We start from the raw sequence: 15,459 nt of genomic DNA, 5'->3' as shown, positions 1-15,459 counted from the left end.
CATCTTTTTCTGTTTTAAATTTCTTAATTTCTTCTTTTAAATACACTTTTTTTAGTTTTAGTATTTTTAAATTGATAATTGTGATGACGTGCCTCATGGATGCTGTAGTGTGGTGTTACTGTCTCTTTAAGACGCTCTGCATAATTCAGTCTAACTAGATGCGTTAGTTACAGTCTATGGTTAAAACCTGTTTTTCTGCTGCTGCTGATGCTCTGGATGTTGCAGTGTGACCGTGGAAAAAAAGCAGCAACAGACATCCAGTCGCTTTTACACACAGATAACCCAGGCTTTACCCAGCATACATCAGGATTACCATCTGAAGATGCGTTATAATTAGCCTGGAGAAATCTTCAGCATCGTCTGTTGTGATCTGACACAAAAGACACGTACTGGTTGGATTTGGGTTTTTATTACTGAGGAACAAACTGAACATCGTCGAAACGGATAAATAAACGCTATGTCGTCGGAAAAACACGGTAAAAATATATATTTTTGTATTTGGCAATACCTCAGCTAATAAAATCAGTTCATGCAGCTGGACGACTCATTTAAATCACATGTATTTATTATAAAATAAATGAGAGGCAATGTCATTTTTAAAATGCTGTTATACGACCATTCATGAATATTGTTGTTAATCTTTTTCATTGTTCATCCTTATTTCATCTATATATGGTCATATTTAGGCTGTGTGTCAAATCCTAGTGAGCTGCCTATCTAGGCATCAGCGTGTAGCCTATTGTCTAGTACAGTCGCGTGCTGCAGTTTTGCGTGTTATAATCTAATATGCCGCGTGTTTTGGGCATCATATGTTAAAACTAGCAGATGATCCCCATAAACGCTGTGTGTGTAGGTATTTGAGACTCAGCCGTAGTGTCGTGTTGAACATATAGGCTACATTAGAAACGTCTGTGTGGAGGTTCATTAAATGAGAGAACAGGCACTTAGCAATATGTGGTGTTGTATGAGGCCCTGCAGGCATGAGGTCCCTTGGGTCCTTGATTGAGGGCCCTAGATCACTTTAAGCTGTAACCTGATTTTACATATAAGAACCTTTTAGATTAGCCTATCAGTAATCTTTCTTATGAAAAAAATGTTTCTGTGAGTCAATGCCTTGCAATGTCAACTTTTTTGACAAAGAATTCATATTAATTGTTTAATATACGTAATCTGCAGGATGTTAGAAAGAAAAGAGAACACAAATAGACAAGATTATTTAAATATGCTCAGAAAATTATGCATTAAATATGTACCCCCCCCCCCCCCCCCCCCCCCCCAAAAACTAATTAAATATTAATTGAAGTGCCTGAGACCCCCCTATACCAACTCTATATATGCTGCCGACATCGTAAAGGATGATCTAATCGTTTACAGTGAGTACACATAGAAACACACACTGAACTCTCTTGGGCGACGTAAACTGGTGTAAATCTCATGAAGTCTTTACTGTAAAGGACTATTTGAGGTCGAATGCAAGTTAAGGAATAGTTTAATTGAAGTTTGTCTAAATGATAGAATGCATTGGTCGGGTTAAAAATTCCATTCATTTTCTCCGTAGGCAACTGAACTTAACTCTTTAGTTTAGACCATCAGTTATTATTTTAACTTATTTTTAAAGATTGGGTTTAAAAGCAAAATTCCTTTTCCCACAATTCTGCAAAAAAACTCCAGCAATCAGAGAGGCGCGGCGAGCAAATCACACCAAAATATTTCTGCAGGGAATGCTCTCAAAAGACTATCGGCATGGCTGTGATTTGGCCACAGCGTGCCGATATACAGCCATATCTCACGTCTACGAGTGTGATATTGCTTTTATACAACAGCTTGATGGCAAATACATAAGAAACAACAACGGCGTGTCTTTAAGAGCCCTGTTTTATGCAGAACTACTTCCTTCCGCCACGGATTCTAATCTAAAATGGTTTAACAGCAGAGCCCAAGCCTCCGTTACTAATTCCTAAACGTCACTTTAGAACTAGTAACGAAGGAACGCTGAGTTGCTTCATTAAAAGCTTATTGTATTACTGTAGTAAAAGCAGTGTATTATGTATAGTAGATATTGTGAGAGAGAGATTGATAGAGCGAGTGTGATTACCTGCATCTGATACAGCATTCATTCTTCAGATCAATCTCATATTCACAATAAAACAATGTCCGATAGTCTTGTACTACCCTTTCATCTGTTAAGGGTAATTTCCGATGACAGCACTGCTCAGTGCATTTGTTGGCTGCATACAAGCTGGTGTTGAAAGTAAAAATAACTTTTTTTCGTAAAAAAACAGCATTTATTTTTCCAATATAAAAGTCTTTACTGCTGACTCGTAAATACAGTCTCTTGTCACATCTAATGGCGGAACAATGTAACTAATATCACCATCATGAGCACACACACCGTTTCTTAATACTAAACACGAATGAGAAGATAACTGTAACTGTAAATGTATTTGCGTCCACAACACTGAAAACGTTGTTACTTTAAAGCACCAGCTGCACATTTGGTACATACCACTTTAAATGTTTGAGATTTTAAAAGTCAGATGGATTCTGATTGTTCATCAGCATGAATCATCCTGATAGTGATTCCAACAGTATTGTTCATCTGTGTTGTTGTCGTATTAACGGTCGTGTAAACTTCTCTATTTTCATAGAATTAGAACTTTATCTTTATGGTTATAGGCTGGCTTTTTAAATAAAATATGCAGCCTCTCTTATGCTTATCGTCCTTGGTGTGAACAGGCCCTTGCTCTTATAAATATTTGTGGTGTATGACTGTGTTTGTGTCACGGCTCAGGATTGGAGGAGGCAGCGGGGAGGCAGTCCATGTCTCAGCCTATGATGCAGATGGCTCCGCCTCCATACCGCCCCAGCCAGGACCCCAACATGCCCTCGCATCCTCCTCCACCTGGCTGTGCCCCACAGCCCAATTACCCCGCTCCCCCTCCTCCTCCTGGATCAGAGGGGTACCTGCAGGAAACCCAGTTCCACTGCGGCACCCTCGGGCCCCAGGGAGCTCCGAACGGATACCCGGTGCAGACGCACGGACCAGTGGGCACCGTCACTCATCCGCCAGTGGGCTATATACATACAGGATACCCCCTCCAGCTGCAGCCCTGCACGGCCTACGTGCCCGTCTATCCCATAGGCACAGGGGTGAGTGGGGACTCATTTCGTAAATTGTTTTAACACAGGATAATCCAGAGGTATATAGCGTGAGAGTGAGCTACAATAGTTACTACAGTAGTTAAACATAGGGAGATGAATGGTTCTGTTAACAGTATGTATTTTTATGTTTTTGTGTGTGTGTGTGTGTTATTTTAATAGTCATAGGCTATTCTCTTATGCTTAAAAGATTATGTGAAATGTGATGTGACTCCTGTGCATCCCTGGAGGACAAATACTGCTATCTGCAAAATATTGGTAAATTTCTTGGCTGATATAGTAAATGTTGAATAGATATTTTCTTTTTAGATTTAGAAACCAGTAACATTTTAGATTTAAAAACTTTTGTACCATAGCAAAAACTAGTTAATCTCCAAATAAATTATTTAAGATTAGGGCAGCAATTTATTCAAAAAAATGTATTTGTGATTATTTTGTCATATATTGCCATTCTGTTCTGAACTGCATTTTGAACTGAGATATGTTAATAATAAAAACTAAATATACTACTATTGTAAAAAGACAATATTTTACACTACAATAGTAATGTTGTAATACTAATAGTTATGTTAATTTCTTTACTTTCAAATGTTAAACCTACAGGCTTTAATTTTGGTGGAAAACTGATGTTTAGTAGACAGCATTAGAAAGGTTTCTCATTACAAATCTTGTAAAAGGCTGAAAACTTTGGTAATTATGCGAAAATAAATTGAACCAGCATACATGATAAATCCATAGTGTTTAATCACGATTGATTTGATAATCGCACTAAGGTATATCATGATTTGAATGGACTGTGCAGCCCTATTTCAGTTCCTGTGCTGCTAAAGAAGATAAGCAAAAATGGTCATTGTCAAAAGTTTAAGGAATTTTCAAGGAAATAATTGCCTGTCCAGTGTAATAATGTCACGAACAGTAAAAATATAGGAATTATGCACCTTTTTATGAAATGGCCTTTCCTGTGTGTTTGTTTTCCTCAGGCGCAGCCGTACATGCCCAACGGTGCACCTCATCCAGGTGTTGCCCCTGGCCAGATGGCCATGCATATGCCAAATGGCATTGCTCTGATGGAGTCTCGTCGTCCTCCTCACGACTACCTGCCCATCGCCGTCCTCACCACTGTCTGCTGTTTCTGGCCAACAGGAATAATCGCCATCATCAAAGCCGTGCAGGTAGTTGAGCCCAGACAGAACTCTGATGCTCTGATGCCAGCAGGGCTGAGATATGAATCAGATCTTGGATATCATTTCTGTTTCATGCTGGCTGTTCACACAAGTTAACTAAGAACTAAACATGTTCATAAAACCATTTGGTAAAGGGTTGCATTTAAGTCTGGAATATTAACTATGTTTACAAATGATTTACACACAATTCGACTTTTTACATCAAACGCTTGAATTTATTTTAATTTTTTGTTTTAACTTAATTTAATTTAAATAAAGAAATGTATTTAATTTCAGTTTCAGACTTATTTTATCTTCTTCTAGATTTTTACCAAAACATTTTTTGTCATGTTTAGTGGTTGATTGTAAATAATTTACACTTAATTTAATTACACTTAATAATTTACAAAGAATTTAATTTAATGTACTAATTTAATTTCACACTTTCTTTGAACAGGCATTTTATTTTTTATTTTTTTCTAGATATCTACTAAATAGGATTTTTATGTGATATGTGTTCAGTGGTTACATTTCAAGGTGACAAACGATTCACTCAATTTTGTTTAGTTATGGGTTTTTTAACATGAAACAAGTTAATAATTTGATTTAATTTCATTTAATGTCAGACTTGGCATGAACAGGTATTTTATCTTTTTTTTTAATTACTTGTCATTTGTTTAGTGGTTGCATTTCGTAAATTGCGATTCTTAAATATCTACATTTACAAACAATTTACACAAAATTTGGTTCAATTAGCCTAGGTTTTCAAACAAGTTCATTTTATTTAATAATTTAATTTCAGACATGAAATTGAATTGAATTAGATCAGAATTTCAGTTTAAATTTCAGACTTAGTGTGAACAGGTATTTTATCGATTTATTCTAGATATCTAGTAAATGGGATATTTTTAGGTCCAGTGGCTGCATTTCAGTATGACATCATCTAAGTTTACAATGATTTACACCGAATTCTGTCCAATTAGGGTTTTTCTCAGCATCAAAAAATTTAACTGAATTTTATATAATAATTTCAGATTTGGTGTGAACAGGTATTTGATCTATTTTCCTAGAAATTTACTAAATAGAATCTCTTGGTTCAGGTGCGTACCGCTGTGGCTCGAGGCGATATGGTTACAGCAGAGATCGCCTCGCGCGAGGCACGTAACTTCTCCTTCATCAGTCTGGCGGTGGGAATCGCCTCCATCGTGCTCTGCACCATACTCACCGTTGTGGTCATCATCGCCTCTCAGCACCACGATGACGACTGGGAGCCCTAGAGAGCCCAGCGTGGGACGCACCTCCCCATCCTGACCCCAGGCCATTATTCCAGTCGGTATTCTGCTTTTTCTGTCACACAGCACAGTTCTGATGCTCAAGCCACCACATCCTAATCTGCAGTCCAAAATACACTTTTACAGCCATTTGACCATGTATTAGTTACAAAATAGTTTGACTGTATGATAAATCCGAGCGTGGGGAACACAGCACATCTCGTAAGCGGTGTACGCTCACACTCACATTAACCTACCTGAACACTTCCTGTTTCTCCTAAACAAAAGCCTGTGCTAGATCAGTAGTTAGAAACATAGCGTACTAAAGACTTGAGTCAGGACCTGACCTATGTTGTTATCATTTGCTCTTGAAATTTGCCAAAAATATTACTTTTTAAAAGAAACACACAAGTATTACAAGAACATAATTTTGGTATAAGTGTGTTTTTTGATGTTCAAAACATTCCATCTATTATTTGTGCCATTTATCTGTTTAGAAAGATAATATATTTCTTTGCAGGATAAACTGACAAATTTAGTAACTGAGAGTGTAGAAAAATTTGTGTTTTCTGTACGCTAATTATTGAAAAGTGTAACATAATGTATTAAGTCGAAAGACTAATAGATTATCGAAATAAGTTTCAATATAGTAGAACTGGAATTTGACCTAAAGGAACTTCTGTTGTGGTTCAGAAGAGTGTATATCAGTATTGATTTTCTGAAACCCAAAGCCAGAAGTCTACTCTACGCAGTACACAAACACAGATGCAAATGCTTGTCCGACGCGTTGCTTGCATGCAGTTCTGTTGTACATATTTAAAACTAGTGATGAATTGTATTGTTGTGCCCCCTCCCCCAAATTTTATGGAAGTTAAAAAACACATAGGGGTCAAAATATAACTTGAATAAAATATAAAAGTAAATGAATACATTGTAATTAAATTGCATTACCGGTATTTAAAAATTACAAGTTGTAGCTAGACAGTTACCAATGGCTATTGTTTTATTAATACAGTTGTCTGATTGAGTTTGTAGTCTCAAGCATTCAGAAATCACACAAAAGAAAATTAAGCAGTTTTACTACGATAAAACCATGGTTCATTTTTGTAAGGGTTGTGATGTCCACAAGTTTTTGTTGAAAAAATTATAGAGGCTGTATTGCAAAAAGGTGGCCAAAAATGAAAGATTAAGTGGATATTTGAATGAATTGTTTGGTCAGTATTAAACAAGGATCTGATCGTAAGTGTAACAACTGCAATTACAGGCCTTTGGTGCCCTTGCAGGCATTTGTAATAATATGAAATGTACATAAATTGTTTATTTTGTATTTTAACAGTTTTATTAATTAACCAATCATTATTGCCTCATTGTTTTTATTCAATGCATTTTAAGTAATTTTAAAGGCTGTTGTTCGCTTAGGTCTGTTTTTATTACCACAGAAAATATTATTTGAATACTTTTTTGTCAATTATTATTTGATGTAACTAAACCGTGGTTAATTTGTGGTTACATGGCTAAAAGAACCATGATTTTCTGGTTTTATTCGTAGTAAAACCATAGTTAATTTTCATAAGGGAACATGGAAACTATTTGAATATTAAGGCATACGCGTTGCTGGTGGTAAAAGTATTACCGACGTTAAAACACGTTATTAACATCAACAGCCAAAAAAGTTTCAGAGGATTACGAAGGTAACGTAGGCCTACCTAAATGCAAGGGCTTTATCTTTATCTTTATTTTTTATGTTATTTTCTCTGGGCCGGACTGCTGATGTCTTTTCCCAGGCTTAGTTGTCCATCAAATATGATCATTTGCAGTCAGCCGCAAACATGAGGTGAGAGCGGGCGGAGGCGCGGATGCGGGAATGGCGCATCGCATGTAAGCCTACTGTGTTCACCGTAAAATGCCTTTTTTATAAAAATGCAAGCTGCGTACTCTACGTATAGGGAGCGGCAGTACTGGTGTTCATACAGTAGATGATAAGCCAGGCATAATAAAAGTCTTCAGCAACGAGCCTCCTCGTGATATTTTAGCTGAACAAATTTTAAATTTTGCTACTTTAGCATCATTTTTGGTTTATCTGTTTGTCTGTTGCATCTTATACACAAGATAGACACTGACACGGTCAACAGACGTTTGAACATTTACTTTAATTACATGTTCAATTTTTGCACTACTAGTGACGCAGTTGACCCTTCGCAGGGAGCTTGATTGGCAGGTGATCTGAACAATCATAACGAAGAATCCACTATTTTGTCCGACAAAGGAGAGCAGATTAACATCGGTGGACTTAAACTTGAAAAATGGGTTATTGACATCTTTCTCACGGTTTAATTAAAATACCTTCTGATGTTCATTCATGTTTATTTCACGTTTTAAGTAAATATGAAAATACAATTGGTTCACGTGCCGCTTGAACTGAGGCGCTACATTGATCTGTCGCGACAAATTAAAGAGCCACAAAACCGTATTTGTTATTTACATTTTTTAAAAATGACTTTTTTGCCCCAATGCTGACTATAAAAAAAGAGTTTAACTAGCTCAACAAACTGTTACTCTGCCATGACAGTAAACTAGAAGGCAACTTATACTAATGTATAGCAACTTTGAGAAGTGCAATGTGTATTTGCGTATCATTATGAATTGCTGGCAAGTTTACAATGCAGCAATATGTGAAACTAGCTAAAAGCATTTGTGTTCATGTACTTGCGTAGTGTATGTCTTGGGCCCAAGTTTTCCCAAGTGTCTTGTTTGCAAACCGGTTTTGAATCAGTCCAGTCCAGAGGTGTTGAAAGAATGTATTCTAGGTTGAAATTATTACTTCATTACTGACTATTGTAAATTGGCTCTTCATTGAAGGAACACATGAGATTTGTGTGTTGTGAACTAGTGTATTATTTATTGTTTAAACTAAATTATTCATTTGTGTGTTAAATTGATACTTCTATATTTATTAAATATGTAATCATAGGTCTAACTGTTGTGCTGAAATATTTGGTTATCTTTCCTAGATAACAGCCAATCATCACAGATGATTGCTCAGCTGGCATATTTTGATGACGCATGTGATAATATGCACTTTTATTCTCAGTAAGCAAGTAGCTAGTTTGTCTCACTTCTTTGTAGATGAGAGTGTAACTTGCTTCAAGTTCTGACCTCATTGAAACTCCTCACATATGCTGCTGTCAGTTAGTTTGTTAGGTAAACGCATTTAGCACAATGGTTTGGTTGAATGAAAAGAATCAAACAATCCTAGAGTGGTCCTACACATATATATATATATATATATATATAGTACTGAAACATGGATGCAATGTTTTATATTTTTATTTTAGGACTACATGTGAATGAATCTCTTACTGCTTTAAAAAAAAATGCATCCATTTGTGCCATCCGCTGACTGTATAATCTGTAAAACGCTTTGTTTTCAAACTAGAGTTCACCCAAAAATGAAAAGTCTGTCATTTACTCACCCTCATACCAGTCCAGAAACCTTTCTTTCTTCTATGGAGCAGAAAAGGAGAAACAGACCAAAATGTTGATTATTCCATAATCTGAGGCCGTCGAACTCCAAAACTGACCAAAAAACATTGTTTCAAAAAGGGTGTCAAATATATTATTTGGCTTTAACAAGATTTGTAATACAGTATAGTGGGCAAAATTAATTTTATTTTACTTGCTTTTGCTTTCATTGTAAAACACCAGCCTGAATCTGCTGTTGTGTTCCATGAAAGAAAGAAGGTTTTGAACAACATAGAAATAAAGGTAATGCCAGAATTTTCATTTTTGGATTGATTCAGTGGATTATCTTTTCATTTATGTATAAAGCTTTAGAATTTCTACATTCCAGGCTTGACAGTCGTGCCGAGAGTAAAATAAGCTTCATTGTTTCAGTGAAATACTTGAAAGAGAACGGCCAATTTTGATAAACAAGTGTCCAAATGTGAAAGACGGGAGAAAATCATCTTTTGCATTCATTTCGAGCACGCACTTTCTGTCCTCTTCTGCCATGTCACTCAATTTTAAGTATTTATTTTGCTTGTGTAATTTGAACTGCATCATATCGTTCTTTTCCTGCTCTCTTTAATCGATTTCTAATATCTTTCTGATCTATTTTTGAACAAATGACTTGCAGCGTATTGCAAGTGTTTCGCTGAACTGTTTGTTGAATGACTTCTGATGTATCGTTTATACCTGTTAGAGGTGTGATTGCACATGGTCATGTTTATATGGGCTACGTCTAAAAATATGACCCTAATTTTCTAACTAAGAGAGCATAGTTTCAAAAGAAATCCTGTCTGTTAATGAGACAAGCTTGTCCGATACATTTTATTTTGGTGTTTTAAAGTTGTGCAAACACTGTACAGTTGATGTGAACCTAGCTCCTGTTTATAATTAGCCCAGCAATATGCTTTTTCACACAGTTGTGATATAAAGCAAACGCTTTATTGTTATAAACATGGCCACTGAGATCTGATTGCCTATAGTTACTGCACACGGTTTCTCTACTAAGCTTGTAAATGCGGTAGGTTTATTCAAAAAGCCGCAAGCTCCCTTGTGTTTGTGTGCTTTTAGAGGTTTATTCTGAGCTGAATCTCACAAAACCTGTGAAGAACATATTCCACCTCAAGTCAGTAGAAAGAAATAAAATGAAGCTCATTTAAGGACTATTATTATTTTTTGCATAACTTTGATTGCAATTAAAAAAAATTCCCATTAAGAAAAAAACTATATTTCTTATCGTAATGCAAATCCAATGATAATTTCTCAGAAGAGTAAAACATCCTGATGCAGACATAAGATTGCTTGTAAAATAATGTCAAAAAGGCTTAATTTTCTTTATTCAAAAATGTTTCTTTCCTTTGATTTTGGATGTGAATTGCGACTCAGACAAGTTTTTGTGAGATTTGATCTCTTAATGAGACCAAGCATTGATTTGCTGTGTATGAATCCAGTGATTTGAATTAAAGAGGAATACCTGGTTGTGCAAGAATCGATTGTGTTGTGTTTTCTCTGCCTCTCTCTCGCGTTTGGCCTTTCTCTTTTTCTCAGAGGTGCTATTTATAGTTGCCCTGTTTTTTCCTCTCCATCTCTGAATCTTTTTCCCTTGTGTCACTGGAGCAAGTGTATCTCCACATCACATAACTGATAAACTGATAGGAGGGTGCCAGTGCCTCTTAAAATCCTCTCATTTACATATTGTATCAATTACGTGTTGTACAGTAATAGCTCAGGGGCTGCAGCTCTTCTCAATCTGTGAGGGCATCTGTTCCTCTGTGGATCAAATTCAATATGACGCTCTGCCATCACAGTGAGGGAGTGAAGATTGCTATTAGAAAGCATCGGCATGACTGTGCCTGGCTGCACAGGACAGGAAAAAATGCAATTTTTGCAGAAAGTTATGTTTCAGGATTCATTTATTTGATGAGTGAGAGTGTGCAATAGAAGATGGGTTACAGAGAAAAAGTGAGTATAGTATTATGTTGGTTGTGTGTGTCTTCATCTCATGTTACTTTATATGTTTTAAACTATTCATTTATTTAGTAGTAAAATGAGAAAATAGTTATTATGTTCATTGTTCTGTGTTGTAAGCAAATTTTATTACCATGATTTGTTTCTGTAATTTTAATTTTGAGTTTTTATTCTTTAAAACGATTCTCATTAGATAGTCTAATGGATATAGATTAAAAATTTTAATTTGTGTATTAAACGGTGGTCACTAGAATGTTTCATGAATTTAAACATATTGGAGGGAAATAAATACTATTATAATGTATAAATACTAATACTACAAATAAATATTGTAATAGTGTATAAATAATACTAAAATAACACTGCGTAAAACAGCCTTTTTCATTTTTAAAATGTGATTTCTCTTTGATTTTGGGGAAATATGACCCAGTCGTGTTCTTGACAGATTTTGTGAGTTTCATCCAAAATGCAGTGGTAAGAGAGAAGAGAGATGAATGGAGTTAGAAGAAGGAAGCAGGCCAGACTGTGTCAGTAGGATCACAGATGGTCGTTTAGCCTCCCAAGGAGACCCATCGTTTCAGTAATCATTTAACACCGCAGGCCTGCCGTCTTCCTCCACACAGTTTTGTCTCTTCTGCTCTGACCCTCACGCCAAGTGTTATGTCGCCCATACTGCGCCCATGTACTCACCCACCAATCACCTCCACAGCTCCATCAAGGCTGATTAACAACCTGTGTTGGTCGGCTACATCTGGTGTTCATGTCCCTCACGGCGCAGTGCTGTTTGGAGCCGCTCTGCACTCGGTTGGTTAGGATTGCATACCCAAGTGCTATTTGTGCCAAGCTTTGAGCAGTGCAGAGTAGATTCACTGACTCGCTGCTTGATTCATGTTGACACCCTTACTGTCAGTTCCTATCTCTCCGCTCTCCCTGCACTGTCCTCCCCTCACCAGACTTACATAAGACCTGCGCTTTACACAGTGTCCTAACTAGACACGACAAGTTTCCAGTCACAAGTAATTTCTCTGTTCGAACGGAAAGCGAAAAAAGCAGCAAAATCACATATTTCGTGTTTAAAAACTGCTTGTGCTCACCACAGATTAAGATAACAAACCAAAACTGACCCTTACTTTAAAACATGTTCTTAGTCATTTTGTGAATGATTCATCAGTGCACATTCTTCCAAACAAAGCAAAAGTTTGTCTTTATAATTTTTCATCAACATGTAAATAACTTTCTCCGCCTCTTAAATAACTTTCCTCTTTGGCTGACATTAGCCCCACCCCTCCAACTACTTTGTATATAGAGACACTTTTCACTATCCAATCCATTTCCTTCCAATAAAATGGTAACACTTTACAATAAGGTAATATTAGTTAACATTATCTAATTCATGAAGTAACATTAAGAGAATAGTTCACCCACTTTCAGGAGTCCAAACAACTGATAAAAACATCACAATAATCCACAAGTAATACATATCCATGATTAAGACATTTTTAACTTCAAACTATTGCTTCCAGCTAAAATACACGTCCTCTATCCATAAAATTGGTTTCTCCAGTGAAAAAGTCATCTCAGCTGTTCTAAACAAATATATTGGTGGATATGTGATGCGAGGAAGTGTAGATTATGGACTTGTATTTTGGCAAGAAGTGACGGTTTAAAGTAAATGATGGATTTATTTCTTACTTAATTTCTGATGAAGAAACAAACTCATCTACATCCTGGATGGCCATTTTCACCTTACTTTCATTTTTGGGTGAACTATTCCTTTAAGTAATAATTTAACAGTTTGGTTAGATGTATTACAAAATGTTGAATTTAATTAATGAAATTAATAAATGATTTAGAAGTATTTTTCATTGTTAGTTCATGTTAAAAATAATCTTAACAAATTAGACCTTGCATGCACCCATATAATCTTGGTAAACATGGTAAGCAGTTTTTGGTTGTCTTCCATGGAGGGGCTCAGGGAGGATGTTCTACTCGAGCTCAGATTTTACAAATTACAAATGACATTCTGCTGTCCATTGATTCTGGGTCAACTGCTATCCTGATACTTTTAGATTTAAGTGCCGCATTTGATACTGTTGACCACGATATTCTTCTGAAACGACTTGAGTGTGTTGTTGGGGTTCAGGGCCTAGCTTTAGAGTGGTTTGCCTCATACTTAAAGGGGAGGACTTTTTCTGTAAATATCGGGTAATTTACTTCACCGCCTGCACCTATCCATTGTGGTGTTCCACAGGGATCCATTCTTGGCCCTCTTTTGTTTTCCCTTTACATGCTCCCCTTGGGCTCAATACTCCAGAAACATAACATTAATTATCATTGTTACACTGATGACCTCCAACTATATCTTCCCATCAAACCAGGAAATTACTTTTCATTTGATCATCTTTTTTTATGCCTTAATGAAGTCAAGACCTGGATGACAAAAAAACTCTTGAATGAAAATAAAACCGAAGTGCTTCTGCTGGGCCCTACTGCTACTAACAACTCCGTTAAAATACAGTTAGGTTTTCTAAGTAATAACCTACACAATCATGCAAAAAATCTTGGAGTCTATTTTGATCCTCTTCTCTAATTTGATAAGCATGTAAATGCAGTTGAAAGGAGTAGATTTTTTCATCTCAGATCAGTGGCTAAGGTGAGTAAAGTCTTTCTAGTAAAGACCTTGAAATAGTAATTCATGCACTAATTTCTTCTCGTTTGGATTACTGTAATTCTTTGCACATTGGCCTGTCTCAATCTACACTGTCTCGATTACAGATGGTTCAAAATGCAGCAGCCAGATTCTTAACGGGAACTAAGAAAAGGGATCACATCTCCCCTGTCCTTGCCTCATTGCACTGGCTCCCTATAAATGTTACAGTGCTGTGCGGAACAACGAGCACACGACAAGCATAAACCATTAACTTCTCTTTTAATCAGAGATCCAGGAGCAGATACAGACACAGGAGTGCACACACATCATAATGGGAACAATAACCGACGGTGAGACTAACAAAGACAGGAACTTATAAAGGGGCAGATAATTGGGAAGGACAGGTGTACACAATGACTAATTAAACTGAACTAGGACACAGGGGAAAACAGAAAACCCGACATGGAACAGTCACAAACAACCCAACATGTAACATATCGCCCCCTCCCGGCAAGGCGTGGCCTCACGCCGTAACGTAACAACTGAGGAGGGCGGGTGGGGGATCTGGAGGAGGATGTGGAACCGGAGGGTGGCAGGGAATAAACATAAGAGAGTCCAAACAATAAGTCCATGGGGGAGTGGAGGGTGGGAGGAGCCAAGGGGGAGCCAGGAACAGGAGGAGCCAGATGACGACCCAGGCCACAGTCCAGATGGTGGCCCACGGGGGAGCCGACGGAGGGAGGAGCCATGGTGGAGGAGGGACCGCCGACTCCATGGGGCCGACCAACGGCGGCGGAGCAGGTGGTGGTGGAGCCCGAGGTGGAGACAGAGAGCCGAAGAGCCAGGGTGACGCCGAAGATCCGGAGGTCCAAGGCGGAGCAGATGTCTTCGGCGACCTCGGCGCAGGCGGAGATCCGGATGGCCGCGGCGGAGCCGGAGCGACAGAGGACATAGGTGGAGCAGGAGGGAAGGAGGAGCCCAACGGAGCCGGAGGGACGAAGGGACGGGGCGCAGCCCAAGGAGAGTAGTCCTGAGGTGCAGGTAGGGGGACGACTGACCAATGCGGAGCCGGAAGGACGAGGGAGCCCGGTGGAGCTGGTGGACAGACGGGATCCGGTGGAGCCGAGGGAGCTTGAAGGCATGGTGGAGCCGCAGGGTCGCCGGACTGAGGCGGAGTCTGGGTCTCGGAGGCTGAGGGCGGAGACGAGGGATCCTCCAGACTCAACGCCAACAGAGCTGGAGGTCGGCAGACCCGCGGCGAGCCCACGCCACAGATGGTGTGCTGAGGGTGAGCAGAGGGGCTGACGAACTCCAGTGATGAGGGTGTTGGAGTAGGAACCAGATCAATGAGAGGCGGTGGGAGAGGGAGGTCGGGTGGGATAATTCCCCAGATATCCAATACAGGAGCTGGCTTCAGGATGATTGTGTCAGTGTGAAAGTTAATGAGGTTTCCCAGGTCCAGTTCATGCTCACCCTCAGCGGTGGTGCCGTGGGCGGGGCGTTCCATCGCCCCCGCGATCTCCACCGTCGGATGCACTGCCGGCTCTCGCACCTGGTCAGACGTTTGGGGCTCGGGCTCCGGGACGATCGGCAGCTCTGTCGCTCCTGATGGCGATGGCTCAACGACCGCGGCAGGCTCTGGCTCTCCGTCTGCGGTGGGCTCGGGCAGCTCCGCGCTGCGGGGTGGTAGTGGACTGGGCGCTGGGTCCCAAGTGGGGCTGTTGTCATTCTCTGCGAGGTCCAC

At 38.8% G+C, this 15,459-nt stretch overlaps 1 protein-coding gene across 1 annotated transcript; it reads left to right on the top strand.

The window, feature by feature from the left end:
- The first annotated feature begins 156 nt into the window (after window positions 1-156).
- LOC306884828 (proline-rich transmembrane protein 1-like) lies at window positions 157-6,953 on the top strand. The gene is made up of 4 exons (XM_079441044.1): window positions 157-476; window positions 2,792-3,150; window positions 4,140-4,331; window positions 5,423-6,953. The coding sequence occupies exons 1-4, from the start codon at window positions 458-460 to the stop codon at window positions 5,597-5,599; spliced, it is 747 nt and encodes a 248-aa protein (XP_079297170.1). The 5' UTR covers window positions 157-457; the 3' UTR covers window positions 5,600-6,953.
- Window positions 6,954-15,459: the final 8,506 nt, after the last annotated feature.

This window comes from Barbus barbus (assembly GCF_936440315.1).
Source record: "Barbus barbus genome assembly, chromosome: 19".
NCBI lineage: Eukaryota > Metazoa > Chordata > Actinopteri > Cypriniformes > Cyprinidae > Barbus > Barbus barbus.
Note: the sequence above shows the minus strand (reverse complement) of the source record. Positions and strands in the feature narration are given on the sequence as shown.